The 15876-nt window shown below is 44.3% G+C and overlaps 1 protein-coding gene across 7 annotated transcripts in view; it reads left to right on the forward strand.

The window, feature by feature from the left end:
• Positions 1-15876, forward strand: part of LEF1 (lymphoid enhancer binding factor 1) — a 159040-nt gene that overhangs the window by 89685 nt on the left and 53479 nt on the right. For all 7 annotated transcript variants that reach the window (XM_073641065.1, XM_073641018.1, XM_073641027.1 and 4 more), the window contains one exon: positions 14799-14906. In XM_073641065.1, coding sequence (XP_073497166.1) covers positions 14799-14906 — 108 coding nt within the window. The remainder of the gene's footprint in view (positions 1-14798; positions 14907-15876) is intronic.

Below are 15876 nucleotides of genomic sequence, written 5' to 3' on the forward strand. Positions count from 1 at the left end.
TTTTAAAATGCAAATGGCATCACACAAATTAATTTTAATCTGGATAATATGTATTTAATATGTAGGACCAATTGATAATGGAAAAAAACATAAGTGAATTAGCAAATCTCATGGTTTCTCTCAGTATTATAGAAGCGTAGGTTTTACTTTAACTTTACCAGAGTGCCCCAAAAATCTGGTGATGTTCTACTCTCTAGGAGAGTAGAACTCTCTAAAATAATCTGAATGGTAAAGTGAAGCGTTGTGTGTGATCAGAATCTGGAAGGTTTGGGCCTGTTTCACCATTTTGTCAATTAGCTGGTCCACGCAAAACAATGGGAGAATTTATTCGCCTATTTTTTTTTATTTTTATAAATTTACCAAAAGTGAATCACAAAGGTTAAAAAATGATATTCCTGCTCATATTCTGCACCATTGAGAGAGGCTTTGTTGTTCGCTTGCCCTTTACTCCAGGAGGTAATAGGTCCTCTTTAACTAGTTCAAGAACAGATCAATTGCCCCAGTTCTTGACCAGGCACATCTTTGTTTTTTCTTCATACATGTGGTTTAATGAGGCTTCACTTTTATGTCACTGTCATATTCTTTTTTTTTTTTTGCTGATATTGGGTATTATCATTTGAAAAATAAGGGAAGAAAGTGTCATCTGTTTTTCGCATTATTTTTTTTTTTTTTCCCCATTCTGTAACAAATATTTTAATATATTGGTACTTTTTTTCTGGAGGCGGGGCTAGTAGCAGCATTTTGGATTGACAGTGGCTTTTTTTAACCAGTTTTTTATTTTTAATTTATTTTACATTTTACACATTATGCCAACCATAGTCATAAAAGAGAAGAAGCTCTTAAATATTGAAATATTTCCCTTGTAACTGGTCTGGTATGCCCCATTTAGAAGTGAAATGCCGCTTCCTGACTGCATAGCAGATATATGTGGGTCGCTATGATGCGCTATGTTCCCCGCGCATGCGCAGTGAAGCTGGTAATCACTCAGCCTCACTGCGCAGGTGGCTGGACATCTACAAATGCGCATGCGCCCTACAATATCAGCGCTTTCCGGGAGCAGGATTCATATACATGGGCAGCACCAGCAGTGAGTGAATGCTGCGCCCACCCATGACTGAATATAACAAGCACACCCCTATGACTGAATGAGCCGGTAAGATCTACAGTAAGTATATTAAAGATTATAAAATCATTATAGCTGCACCAATTTTCATGAAAACAGCTGGTTAGTGATGCACATTACATCACTAACAATGCTATGGGGGCAGTCTAGAGGGCAGCTAGGACGTGACAGGTTCCCTTTAATATTTAACACCATGTGTTTTGGGTGTTGTTTGCCATTTTAATGCATTGGAAATCTTTCCAGCTGAGCAGCCAATTATTTTCTGCACTTCTTTGTTTTTCCCGCTCCAATCAATGTCTTGATTAAAAGTTCTTTCTCCTTTGGTACAATGTCTGGAATGATCCATTTTACTTACTTAGCAAGGGCTAAAATCAGCAGGTGCGACATTTGCTGCCCTCCTTCTTTAAATAAGAGGCATGATTGACACCTGTTTCACAGAATGAAGGACCTCACTAATTCATCCGCACTGCTATTTAATTATAACCTTTCATTAAATGAGTCAATTACGTCGAATTAGTAGCGTGTATGTGATGACTGTTGGTTGGTCATTACTCGCATACACCTAGTCATGAATTTTTTACCATGTTGTTGGTCCTTTCTGCCAAAAACAGTAATTAAACATATTAGCGATGCTAGACTTCTATTATATTGCACATAACTGTTTGCTTAAATGGTAGAAAACCATCTTATTTCACCCTTGCATGTATTGCAGTACAGGTGCTGATAAAATCCGAGTAGCTGATGGCTGACAAACGCGTATTGAAACTAGAAAGCTTGAATTCTGTTACCTTTCCCCCTGGATTCCCCTCTTTGTCTGAGTGAGGTTGTGCCTCTCTAATCGGACATGTTCTCTATGATGCTTTTATTTCAGAGTTGTTTAAAGTCCCAGCAATAAACTGCGGAGCTGTTTTAGTGGCATTCCTCCTTCTATCGCATTTCATGAAGTCCCTAGGGCACCATCGAATGGACTATGCAGCTCCCTGACCTGTGGTTTCTCTGAGCCCTGTTGTGTTATTTCCAATTTTAAGTGTTCACTGATCTAACTGTGACCTCTGACCTACAGAGAACATCAGTTACAAAGTTCATGATGCATGGCTTGATGGATGAACTCTCTTTACACTGGCTAAAAATGTGCACCAATCAAGATATAAGAAGCCATCACCCATATAGCTTCATTCACATTGAGCAATCATTGGCACTGTATGTGAATACTGCAATCGTTTGTGTACGTTATTGTCAGGACCACAGCCATGTTTACACAGGGCGATGTGCTACCGACAAACGAGAACCAAAACTAAGTATGTCATTATGGAGTCACATCACCAGTGTAAAGTTTTTGTGATTGGTCAAATGGTGAGTTTTTGACGCTGCTTATTTTCTCTGTCAAAAACGCAGCATCTTGCAGTTCCAGCAAAGTGGATGGGATGTATAGAAATCTCCTGCCCGCTGAGCTTCTTTTTTTTTTCACTCCGTGTAAACTGACCTGCGGTGCGTTTTAAATACACAACATGTCAATTTCACTTGCGGGTGCGCGGAGTTTTATCTGTGGATTTTTCTCATAGACTTGCTTTAGATGCAGAAACTACACAGGTAAAAAACGCAGGTGTTTTTAGGGCGTTTTTTTTTTCACAGTGGAAACGCATAAAAAAACACGTTTAGTCTGCACATGACTAACTATATCAATAAGGTTTTCTCAAAGCAAATATCAAGAAGTATCAAAAACAAAGCTTTTATTTAAAACTTGATATGCCAAAAACACAAAAATGCATGTAAAATACCACTCAACAATGCAATGATTAAAATAAGTAATATAATATACTTAATAGATGCAGAAATGGTGCAGAAAATGTGCTACATCAAAAACTCACCAAAAGCTCATCGTGGGAGTATAACCACAATTTTCTGCTGATACTCCATTATGGGGTTGTGTGATCTTCTTAAACATTTACAATTGCAAAGTGGTTGTAAAAGCATGCAATTTTGCAATTTATCTCTTAAGATTCCTCTCCATTCTACAGAAGAGGTATTTTTAATTCTACTGTTTATTCTCATTGCCTAGGTTACCAGCCACCCTGCAGTCTAGCAGTGGTGGTATATCTCCTAAGCAAGGAGTGTAGGGCTTACAAGCTGTTTGCTATACAGCTTTACAACTTGCAAGTGTTGCTCTGGAGCAGGCCGAATCGCTGCATCTGTCCAGCATAAGACAGCATAAAAGTACCTTTTTTTTGCAGCATCAGAAAGGGCACAGTTGAAGACACTCACCTCTGGCTGGGGCTTATCTCGTTGAAGAAAACCAGATTTTTAAATTCTAGCAGCTTAATCCTTCACTTTTCTCCAACATTATCTGAACCTATAAAAATTAGATGGTCAGCCAGTTATGTCAAAATCTATGGGATTGGCCAACTTTATTCCTCTCTCTGCCAAGGATGTATCTCCTACATCCTTGCAGTGTGGCAACTCCGTAGCCAATGGTGTATGAGATACGTCCTGAGTAGTGATGGCCGAGCGTGTTATGTTAACCCTTTCTGCGAGCATGCTCTGGTGCTCACCGAGTATCTTCAGCGTGCTCGAATGTTATGTTTTAGTCACTCCGTGCTCATGACTTGCAACTGTTTGACCGCTTTAATACATGTGAGGAATGCCTAAAAACAGGCATTCCTCACATGTATTAAAACTGTCAAACAGTCGCAAATCATGTGACGCACCTCTGGGCCTGTGTCGCGCAGCGTTGCGCACACAGGAGCTTACCCGGAGCCGGATCTTTTGAGGGTTGTAGTCTCGTGGCGGTGATCCGGTCCGTGCCCAGGGAGTCAGACTAAGTGGCGCTGTATCAGCGGTAGATGTTGGATGACTACGCCACCCGTTGAATGCAGCTTTGGAGCTGCCGCTGCAGAGCAGACCGCTGAGGCCGGTGGAAGGATGGTGCAGCGGGGATGGTATAACCCCCAACGGGAGGGGTATGGCCTCAGGGCAGCCGACGTGGATGATGGGGGTAGCAGGAACCACTCGGAGACGGTACGGTGTAGTTCAGGGTCTTTACTGGTGACAAAGAGAGACCCTCCTGGAGTACTGGCTAGCGATTGGGGCCTGGTCAGTCCTTGAGCAGATGGGATCTCCCCTGGCCAGGCGGAGTTGTAGGCCTCCCAAACTAACTGTACTCTTCTGGCTACCTTGCTAGAGGCGGGTATAAGTAGCCCACGTCCCTGAGTGTACCGTGTGGTGCTCACCCGTATGGCCGGTGACTCGGGGCCTTCTAGTAGCTTCCGCTCCACGACGGCGGTGCTGGTCCCATGCGTGTGACCGTGCCTTCGGGTTTCTTGGCCAGAGGACCTGAAATCCCCTGCCTGACGGATTCTGCTGCTGGGTAGGAGTTAGTCCCCACAGCCTCGGACTCCGGGTCCGGTAAGAAATCTTCTCAGTCAGGGCGAGCTCTGCAGCTGCCAGCCCCTGACTCCTTGTAACACTGCTCCCACAGAGCTCCTGTTGTTTCTTCCCATAGCTGCTTCTCTTCTCTGTCTCTACTTCTGGCATGGCCCAGGAGCTGGGCCCAGCCGGAGCCACAGCTCCCTGTCAGCCCTCCTGGCTGAACTCTCCCTCTGAACTCTCTAACCCTGCCTCAGCCCCAGGTTTATATAGGGGAAGTTCTTCCCCTCCCAGGACTGGGCAGGAGGTGTGGCATGCATAGGATCCCTGACCAAGAGACCTCCCACCTGCTCTCAGACATAACATTGCTGTTACTGTGGAAACCAGACCCCTGGGGTGCCACATTCCCCCCTAGTGAAATTTAGTACTCCGGGACTAAACATATTTTTAGAAAAACATAACAAGGTATAAACAATAATAATACAATAAGAAAAACACATAAAGATGGTTACGGCGTGTCCGCAACCGGGTGCAGTCTTTGAAGAAAAGCAAGGTGTCCATTTCACCAAAACAGGGAGACGTAACCAGGTAGGGGTCTGTCCTGCCCCGAGTCCTTAACAGTCTTTAGTCCGTCCTGGGTTACGCTCCAACCATGTACAAAGGATTCCCGGTAAATCCACCAAAGACTCCCATAAATTACTAGAAACACATAATTATTTACAGGATATGGCCGCTCTCAGTCCTCGGCCAGTGGGGATAAGGAATGGCTGCTCACAGTCCTCAGCCTGGTTTAAGATAGGGGCACATGGGGAACAATTCACTAATCCCAACGGGGACCATATTTTAATTAGCAGCAGTCCTTGTACCCTTACGGGTAACTATTTACAGCTCTTTATTCACGCTACTTCCCTTCAGTAGCTACGTCCTCTTTGTGCTCCCTCCTGAGGGTAGTCCTCAGACCCGTCCGGGTCCTCTTGGCTTTCCTCGTATTGGTAGTACTGCAGCTCCTCCTCGGTTAGCTGGGTTAGTATCTCTGCGACAGTCCTCCTCCCAGGTGGCCAGGACTTTACCTCCCTTTGGGCTGCCCCGGTTAATTGGGCCAACAGGATGCTCACTTTTTGCTCCTCTGTGAGGGGGTACACCTGGAAGAGGCTATCCAGCTTTTCTCTAAAGTCATGCAGGGTATGTGACTCCCCTGAGTACTGGGGTAGCCAGGCTGCCCCCGGGATATAGGGCATGGTGAAAGGCATGACCGCAACAGCGGTGGCGCTGGTGGGGGTTGAAGCGGTGAAGCTCTCCTCCGTATCCGACATCCTTCTCCCCCCTAGTGGACCGTGGCCTACCTTGCGATGATCCTCTTCCGTAGGCCGCGGCTCCGCAGTGGATCGTCAGGGTTGAGGACCTTCCGTCGCGCTCCTGTGACGTTGGCGTCTGCTGGGCTCCTTCCAGGACCTTACGCAACGTCCGGACGTGAGGCGGGGCTTCAGTTCTCGCGCGCTTTCGGAGTCCACGCCCCTCTTCTTCCCGCGCGGCGTCTTCAAGATGGCGTCCAACGGCGGGAAAACTCCACGGATGGCGGGAAGAAGGCAGAAGATGGCGCCGGATGGCGGGAAAACTCCACGGATGGCGGGAAGAAGGTAGAAGATGGCGCCGGATGGCGGGAAACCTCCACGGATGGCGGGAATCTTCACCACTGGTAAGTTTGAACAGTCTTTTTCAGGCACGCAGTACCCGGTGGTTGCGGGCACGAGATCCTGCCGACTACGCCAAAAGTTGACGCACCCCTGGGCCTGTGTCGCGCAGCGTTGCGCACGCGGGAGCTTACCCGGAGCCGGATCTTTTGAGGGTTGTAGTCTCGTGGCGGTGATCCGGTCCGTGCCCAGGGAGTCAGACTAAGTGGCGCTGTATCAGCGGTAGATGTTGGATGACTACGCCACCCGTTGAATGCAGCTTTGGAGCTGCCGCTGCAGAGCAGACCGCTGAGGCCGGTGGAAGGATGGTGCAGCGGGGATGGTATAACCCCCAATGGGAGGGGTATGGCCTCAGGGCAGCCGACGTGGATGATGGGGGTAGCAGGAACCACTCGGAGACGGTACGGTGTAGTTCAGGGTCTTTACTGGTGACAAAGATAGACCCTCCCGGAGTACTGGCTAGCATTTGGGGCCTGGTCAGTCCTTGAGCAGATGGGATCTCCCCTGGCCAGGCGGAGTTGTAGGCCTCCCAAACTAACTGTACTCTTCTGGCTACCATGCTAGAGGCGGGTATAAGTAGCCCACGTCCCTGAGTGTACCGTGTGGTGCTCACCCGTATGGCCGGTGACTCGGGGCCTTCTAGTAGCTTCCGCTCCACGACGGCGGTGCTGGTCCCATGCGTGTGACCGTGCCTTCGGGTTTCTTGGCCAGAGGACCTGAAATCCCCTGCCTGACGGATTCTGCTGCTGGGTAGGAGTTAGTCCCCACAGCCTCGGACTCCGGGTCCGGTAAGAAATCTTCTCAGTCAGGGCGAGCTCTGCAGCTGCCAGCCCCTGACTCCTTGTAACACTGCTCCCACAGAGCTCCTGTTGTTTCTTCCCATAGCTGCTTCTCTTCTCTGTCTCTACTTCTGGCATGGCCCAGGAGCTGGGCCCAGCCGGAGCCACAGCTCCCTGTCAGCCCTCCTGGCTGAACTCTCCCTCTGAACTCTCTAACCCTGCCTCAGCCCCAGGTTTATATAGGGGAAGTTCTTCCCCTCCCAGGACTGGGCAGGAGGTGTGGCATGCATAGGATCCCTGACCAAGAGACCTCCCACCTGCTCTCAGACATAACATTGCTGTTACTGTGGAAACCAGACCCCTGGGGTGCCACATTTGCACACGGAGTGACTCAAACATAACATTCAAGCACTCTGAAGATACTTGGAAAACACCCGAACATGCTCGTAAATCTCGAGTAACGAGCATGCTCGCTCATTACTAGTCCTGAGTCCTGACTAGTAATGGCCAAATCTCAGCTACAACAGTGATCCAGGGCTCATTTTGAAGTTGAAATTGTCAGCTTCAAAATGAGACCAGATATTTCAGTTCACTCAAAAGCCAGCCCAAAATATCAGGGGTTAAAGCAAGAGCTGCAGATGTCTGCAGCAGTTACTCTCAACTTTCACGTATAACCCATGATATCTCATGTTGGCTTGTGACTACAGCAGAAATTCTGGTCACTTTGAAGAGGAGAATCTTGGCTTTATATTGAACGATGGACCGCATCTGTATCTTTAATCCATGCTGAGATAAAGCCTTTTAAAGGGACTCTGTCAGCACAGAATGACTGTTTAAAATAAGTCCCGCCGCTCGGTGCTTCATGGCGGAGCCAATCCTTTACATACACCTTCCCATCTGCATGCTTTCCCTCCATCTCCACCCTCCTCTTCTTTAATTGACAAAGTAAAAAAAAAAGTTTAGAAAAATAAACTTTTTTCTATTAAGTCTTTTATTTTTGTAAAAAATGCACATACTTGGCATCATTGCACCTGTAATGTCCCGAACTATAAAAATAAATTGTTCATTAGCTGTCCCAGTGAACACTGTACAAAAAAGTGATAGAAATCCTTTTTTTTTTCTTTTTGTCACGTCGCCTCAAATTTTTTAGAAAAAAATTATCAATAAGTCAAAAGTCCAAAAAATATGCCAACATTTTTATCTTGTAAAAAGCAAACTTTTATACACCCTTATCGGCGAAAAATAGTTATGGCTATCAGAATATGAGGAGACACAATTTTTTTTTTTTTTTTTAAATAGGATTTTATTGTGAGAAGGTAATGAAGGATTTTGTATACTTCTAGTCAAAAGTTTGGACACACCTGTTGATCCAATGGTTTTTCTTGTTCTTACTGGAATATTGTAGAATAAATAAAAATAATTCCTCATTTACTCTGATTGAATGCCAAGGGCTTGTAAAGCGGTCATCAAAGAGGTTCATCAGGTAGTCAGTCACCTGAACTGAGTTCTAGTGAACAGCTCTGCCTCTTCAAGATTTTGTGGAATCACCGGCCTCCAGAAAGAGTTTGTGACCATCATTTGTGCTTTGTTGTGGCAGAGTAATACAATGTTCCATACAGTGTTGAGCACTGTTCCACATCTGTTCTATGACAGAATATGGCAAGAACTTCTCCATAAAGTAAAGTGAAATGCCAGTCCTTTATTACTTTAAGACATGAAGATCTGTCAATCTTGAAAATTTATAAAATCTTGACTGTATCCTCTAGTGAAGTCTTGAAAAAGCATCAAAAACCATAACTTTTTGAGATGCAGAAATAGTGAGCAGATGGGGGCATCAGGAGGCAATTGTGGGGGAGGAGTGATGGTCTCAGTGCGCTTTGCTGTTGACACTATTGGTTCTTTATTTCAAATTTCAAGGCACACTTACCCAGCATGGCTACCACAGCATTCTGCCGTGACATGCCATCCCATCTGGTTTGTATTTAGTGGGACCATCATTTGTGTTGCAACAGGACAATGATGCAAAACACACCTCCAGGTTATGCTAGGGCTATATTGACCAAAAAAAGACAGGGATGGAGTGTTATATCAGATGGCACTGTCCCCACAATCACCCAAACCTGATAGATTCTTGTTAGCGGAATTGGCTTTTCCTGTTAGGTGTACTTTGATCCACTTTCTTAGCTTGCAGGTTGTGCAGTCTGCGTATTGTAGGCTGCACCTCCTGCACCAGAGGACGTGCATTTCATATCTGAGTGAAATTGCAATTTATAACTTTCCTTATTTAGTTTATGTATGAACTATAAGTCACCACTACCCTTTTTCTCCCGCTGTATATAGGAACATATTCGCCATTTGGCGTACAAACCTTTGTATAAACTCCAGCTAACTAGCCAGGTCTTGGGTGGGTTACTGGTGACAAAAGAATATGAGGATAATATATTACCCAATATTTTGCCCTTTCTATGGAAAAATCTACAACACTGTTTAAGGATATTTCTTGTACTACGACCCTGTTCAAGAATAGGCATATACTTCTGTATTATAACAATTATTTCATTAAAAATAATGAAAATTCTGTCACTAATGTTACTTTAGAACTATTATCTGTCTTGACTTTTGATATACTGTTTTTATTTATTTATTTATTTATTTTTTTAAAGTCCACTAATTCCCTGCCTAGTTTAGGTGTTAAGAACGCGTTATGTTTGTGCCCAATGTCAGGCGCATATGTGGCGCCCAGCTGCGCTTGGTACCACAGATCCTAGAAGGGTGTATTGATGGAATCCTCCACAAAAGGCCCCCATAAACATTCACACATCTCCACCTTCCACCTCAGACCAGCAGAGGGAGCCCGTTAGGGATATAAATAGGGAAGGTGGAGCTAGGCAGTCTAGTCTAGTCGAGCAGTTCCTCTGAAGAGTTCCTGCAGTAGAGAAGCCTGAGAGAGGTTAGTCTGCAGTGGAGCTCAGTCTAGTTTAGAGAACTCAGCTAATAGTTCAGCAGTGGAGCACGAGGCTCCTGCTAGCTAGATTCAGGGAGCTCAGTTAGAGCTTAGGGTGTGCCGGCGTCATAAGATCGGTGAAGAGCGGCAAGCTGCCGTTAGTGTGAGTAGCCTAGTGAGGGCCCGAGCGTGGTCGAAGGCGAGTGGAAAGTGAGTAGCAGTGGGGGCAGAGGAGCTTACACAGCTCACCCCGGAACATATACCGGACACCGGGTCTGAGCTTACCGGGATCTCTACGACCCAGTAAGGCATAACTGGAATCCCTGGAGAACTACAGGTCCCAGGTTCACCAGAAAGCTGATACGTAACAGAGCCAGGAGACACATAGGCCCCGTAAGCTGTGAGCGTGCACTCAAAGAGAAGGCCCTACCACAACGTCAGCCGGTGCAGGACAGAGATAAAGTTAGGCCTAGCTTCAGGCAGGTCAGAAACTTACTACGCAGAGGCAAGAAACAGGAGGCCCTACACCCGCTCATTGGGGAGGATCCTGATATGCACCCTTCACCCTACAGTGCTCCGGGATGTGCCTGAACTACCACCAGTAAAAGGTACTGAAGTGACTACCGTGTCCGTCCCCGTTCTTGCTCTGACCCGGTTGGGTCTCGCCTGTCCTGCACCTGTGGGGAGCTATACCATCAAGCTGCCTTATCACCGGCCTCAGTGGACTGCCGCAGCACTGGTGATTCTCACCAGAAACCACAGGTGGCGTCACAAACTTTCATAGAGTTAACAAATAATCCCCTTTTAAAAGCTGACCCCAGGGTACGGGCGCGGGAGCAGACCACCGCGGCATCCCCAAAGGCCAGGCAAAGGCCTGGGTACCGAGTCATCCCCATCCCCCTGGGCGTGTCACATACACTCAAAAAGTAAGTAAGTCTGCATGCTAATGCTTCCATCCACCATTGAGACCCATTGTAAAGGAATGTATACCGTGCCGTACAGCTGAGGAGATCGCTTTGTGCAACCCCAGTCTGAGTTAGCGCTCTCTGGCTGTGGACTGAAGTTATGTGAATTTCCTGAGCTTCTGGACTCCCCGACAGGACGTTTGATTCACCGGCCTGGCGTGACGTTGTTCATGCGGCACAGGTGACATCTCACCAGCCAGGTTAATCATAAACGGAGCCTGGAATCAAGGAGAGTAAGGAAATTCGCGCAGCTCCTGTCCATTGCCAGAGAGCCCTGACATGGACCATGGATTGGAGCTCCACAAGGTTATCTTCTCATTTCTACAGTGTTGTATAGGATTCTTTGCATTCTCCTATATGGATGGCCTCTGCAGTCTTCTGTGCTTTCTTGTACGGTTAATCAGCATGTACACTCGTACCTTTCAGACAGAGGCCAAAAGAACACACTTTTGGACTCTGCCTGATGAATATTCGCCAAAGGCAACGTTAAAGTATGTGTTGGCAGCTTTCACTGTAGGCTGAAGCTTGTTATGCCTATACATATAGCCTAAAACATAACTTTACAGGAACTATCCTCCTCAGGCACAGTCTTGGAAAATAGTGCTTTTCCAAGTTGGTAGAAGGCTCAGTTCAGACTTGCATTACCCACATATTGCATGATAAACCCAGTAACTTATAGAACATGAAGTGTTTTTGCCATTAACCATAATGGAATCTTAAACATATATCAACACAGCCTGAATAAGAAACATTTACATTTAGGGATGCTCTCCTGATGGCATTCTCAAAAATATAAAAATGGAGATAAAATTGCTGTGTACCCTGCAGTCAGTGTATACCCAAGCTTGATAACCTTGAATAATTGCATCCCACTGCACAATTAATGAAGACTCCATTCGATGAGCAAGGTCGTAGAGTTCTTCAGATAGCTGATGTCAGAGATAATAAAATATTATTCTGTATATGAGAGAATAATTTGATTTTTGCAATGACATGTGTATGACCTATGTAATATAGAAATCATCATAACCCTTGGATGCAATAAATAGAACACTATAATATACCACAGGCAGATTAGGGCACAATAGTCAAATCCCTCATGCAAGAAGTATATAATAAAGCCTGTATCACTCAGTTAATTAGTTAATTCAAAGTGTCCAGCTTTAAGTGTGCCCTAAAAACACTCCCTTTTAGGGAGTCCTATCACCTCACCTTGCCAATCTAACTGTTCCTCCATAATCTGGTCCCTTCTATCATCTCTTCTCACCCACCCACTAATCGTTACTCAGACACTTCCGCTCTGTGCCAGTCATTGCACTGGCTGCCCATGAATTATAGGATCCGATTTAAATTGCTTGTTCTCACCCACAAAGCTCTCCACAGTGTGACACCCCCCTACATCTCTTCCCTCATTTCTGTTTATCGGCCTACCCGTTCTCTACGCTCCGCAAGCGACTTTCGACTAACATCCGCACTAATCCGTACCTCCCACTCCCGGCTTCAAGACTTCTCCCGATCTGCACCTATTCTTTGGAATGCTCTACCCCAAGAAATTAGGATGAACCACAACTTACACAGTTTTAGGCGCTCCCTAAAAACACATCTGTTTAGGGCGGCCTATCATGTTCCCTAATCAAAGTCCTTTTATATTCTTATAGCCCATTCCTTATTTCTCCAAACATAAGTCTCCACCGAACCAAAAAGCACTACAGATACTGGCTGGTGACGAGCTCATGCAGCCTTTATCTATCCCTCATCCCCTCAAGATGGCTGGACCTTCATTGTAAATAAGCCCCTGTACTTTGTGTCACCCCCACCTCATTGTAGATTGTAAGCTCTTACGAGCAGGGTCGTCATTATTTTTGCTGTAATTATTGTATTATCTTTAGCTATGTTACTTATGACTGTTGTACATGAACCTGTGAATTGTTAAGCGCTGCGGAATATGTTGGCGCTATATAAATAAAGATTATTATTATTATTATTAGTAGTAACTCTTTGTCTTTGGACATGTACAGTTATTGGCTGGTGGGTCTGTACATACAGTTTTACATGAACACCCTTATTTATTATAATGATGGCTGGATCACACTTTACAAGCACTTTTTACCTTTAGTGTCCCCCCTATTTTCTTTTAGATTGTAAGCTCTTGTGAGCAGAGCCCTCACTACTCCTGTTTGACTTGTTGAACTCTTATTCTGTAATGTCTGATATTGTTTGTATATGTCCCCACTGAATTGTCTGAATGTTAGTGTTATATTGATAAAATTATCTTCCTACAGACCAGACCAAAGAAATAGCATAATTGTTTTTAATGTACATTGTTTCTTAATTATTGGAATAAAATTATATATATTTTTTCCTTTTTTTGAGTGCTATGATATTCTGCATAAGATAGGGAGGAGCCCATGGTGTTAGTAGTTGTCAGATGTTACATGAAACAATGTATCCGTCTTCTAAAATGTATGTATTTTAAATGTTTTTAATAGTTGAAAAAACTGACTAATTCTTATTTCTTCATGCTAAATATTTAGCATGAAGTACGTTGTTATGGCAGATCAATAGTGAGTTAGATCCACTCCAGATGTTGAGGAAGTGCTAATACAGGTATTAAACGTCAGTATGTATTTAAAAGTAGTGGAAGCATTGCAAGAACTAATTAGGTGTCTTTTACAGAGTGGGAAAAAGGCATTAATGACCAGGCGCCACTAGAGCTCTCCTGGGACCCTTTTACCACAAGACGTGTCACGTGTTGTTCTGTTGGGTAAAAGCGGGAATGAGCAGTTATGGCATTGGACCCAATAGGAAGCACATTTTACCTTGGCCTAATTATAACCACATTTCTTGTCAATGCTTTTCTCTGGTTATTGATCCCCAGCTCCCAACGCTTCAGTTTTTACGTATTTAAAATGCATGTTGTTTGGAATGAGCTACTATCTAATCTCCATGCCTAAGGCTATCAGGCCCTTCTCTTATAAAGCATGTACAGCCAACATTGCGTTTTCCTGGCAACCTAACGCCTATTCGCATCCAAGGCACATATGTCACTGTGGCAGCTGGAAAGCCGACCATAAAAGTGGATTATGGTGACACCATTTGAAGGATTTAAATTGATTTTTGGGTAAATAAGACTGCTAAATAAAAAGCTGGCATCCACATCTCTACACTTTTCATTGTCCGCTTCCGATTTTACAATGGCAAAATCTCAGTATTTTTTTTTTTCTACAACTCGTATTTTAATGGGCTGTGGGAGCAGAGGCAATATAAAATGTCACATTTCACACCAGCCAAGATCTGAACAATGCTTAGGTCCTTGCCATATAGGGCTCTGCTCTGAAATCTCTGCTACTATCTTTATGGAATCCTAATTCTAGGCTTTAGATGTGATTGACTTTTCATTTCTGATCAATGACTTTTGGGAAAATGGTGCAGTTATTAATAGAAGATTTGACCAGGTCAGAAGTCCGAAGTCATGCTGTACACAACTAAAATATGCCAAATGTTGGATAACACAATTTGGGATTCAGCAACTATTTGTTTTAGTCAATATTATGTTCAATTGTGTTGATGAATATGCTCCATTAAGTCACATACATTGCACGACTCAAAGAGCTGTGACATGCACTACTTTGTCAATGGCCGCTGTGGTCTACTGCCGATCAACTCCTACTGAAAAGGACAGGCATATCTGCAGTACCCAGTAGTGGCCATTAAGCAATATACGGAGCTGTTGTGTTCCACTCTGCACAATGTTCACATCTGAGGTGATAACAGCTGATCAGTGGAGGTGTCAGACCCCCTACAGTCTTATATTAGGATGGGTCATCAAGTTTTAATAAATGTTCTATGAATAACCAGTGAAGATATGTTTCCTGTCTGGCCAATACTTCTTCTCATGTGCGATTTATTAAAGCTGTATTGTCTTCTTTGCAGTGGCATGCTTTGTCCCGTGAAGAACAGGCCAAATATTACGAGCTAGCCCGGAAAGAAAGGCAGTTACATATGCAGCTCTATCCAGGCTGGTCTGCAAGAGACAACTATGTGAGTAGTTTTCATAGTCTTTTAATAAGAATGAGTGTCTCAACGACTAATCCATCACAGACAAGTGTGCACTTCACAAAACCTTCTGAAAATAACGAATAAGAAGAATAATGTCTTAAAAAGCGTTCCCCTATCCTTCTGGAAGGCAGAGAAATGCGTTACTGAATCTATCCTTATAGATTGTGTCATTCACCATCATTTATAGCCCCTGTCCATAGGCTTTTTATGGATACGTACATGCCATAGAGAGGATTTTCTTGTTCTGTACCATGGGAGTGCCATAGAAGCAGAGTCCTGCTCTGGTAGGACGTATTGCATGGGCTACCATTTATCTGAAAAGAAGCCATATAATTCTACATTTTGCCTATATTGGACTGGAAATGTGGCTTCCCCCCAGCAAAGTCAACAGAAGCCAACAGTTTGCTAAATGGCAATAGCTGGACCTGTGCCGATCAGCTGAGCACCCTGATGAGTCAAACACTTGAAGAGGTTGTTCCCTTTCAGAAAATACTGATACCCAGGACAAGGATTTTCTAAAAAGGGACGACCACTTTTAATGTTACAATGTAAATATAGTTAAATATTAACTTTGCTAAAGACATTTTCATAATTTAAGCTCTGGAAATACACTTTGCACTTGCTGTCAGTCACCATTGTTGTTCACTAAGTGAGGCCACCAATGATTGACATTTGTAACTTTCTTTTCTGTGATTACTGCATCACATTAGTTGCTGAATTCATTCTGATCCAACAGCTTGTTTTTGAGTTCTTAAAGGCATTCTTCGAAAATAGGAAATGTAGTATTAAATTCCATATTACCATTAAATAGTAAATCACACTCATTTTGTCTAGGGAAGTAATCACAATAGAATTAGAATGGCTTCTGCCTTGTTGCACTGACAGAAGCCTGTCCTAGAATGACAATAGGACAGGAGCCTGTGAGCATGTGTAGAAGGAAGCTCCTCCCCAC

Source organism: Phyllobates terribilis, unplaced genomic scaffold, assembly GCF_046119375.1.
Source record: "Phyllobates terribilis strain yellow unplaced genomic scaffold, ASM4611937v1 Scaffold_1__5_contigs__length_1240528914, whole genome shotgun sequence".
In the NCBI taxonomy this organism is placed as follows: domain Eukaryota; kingdom Metazoa; phylum Chordata; class Amphibia; order Anura; family Dendrobatidae; genus Phyllobates; species Phyllobates terribilis.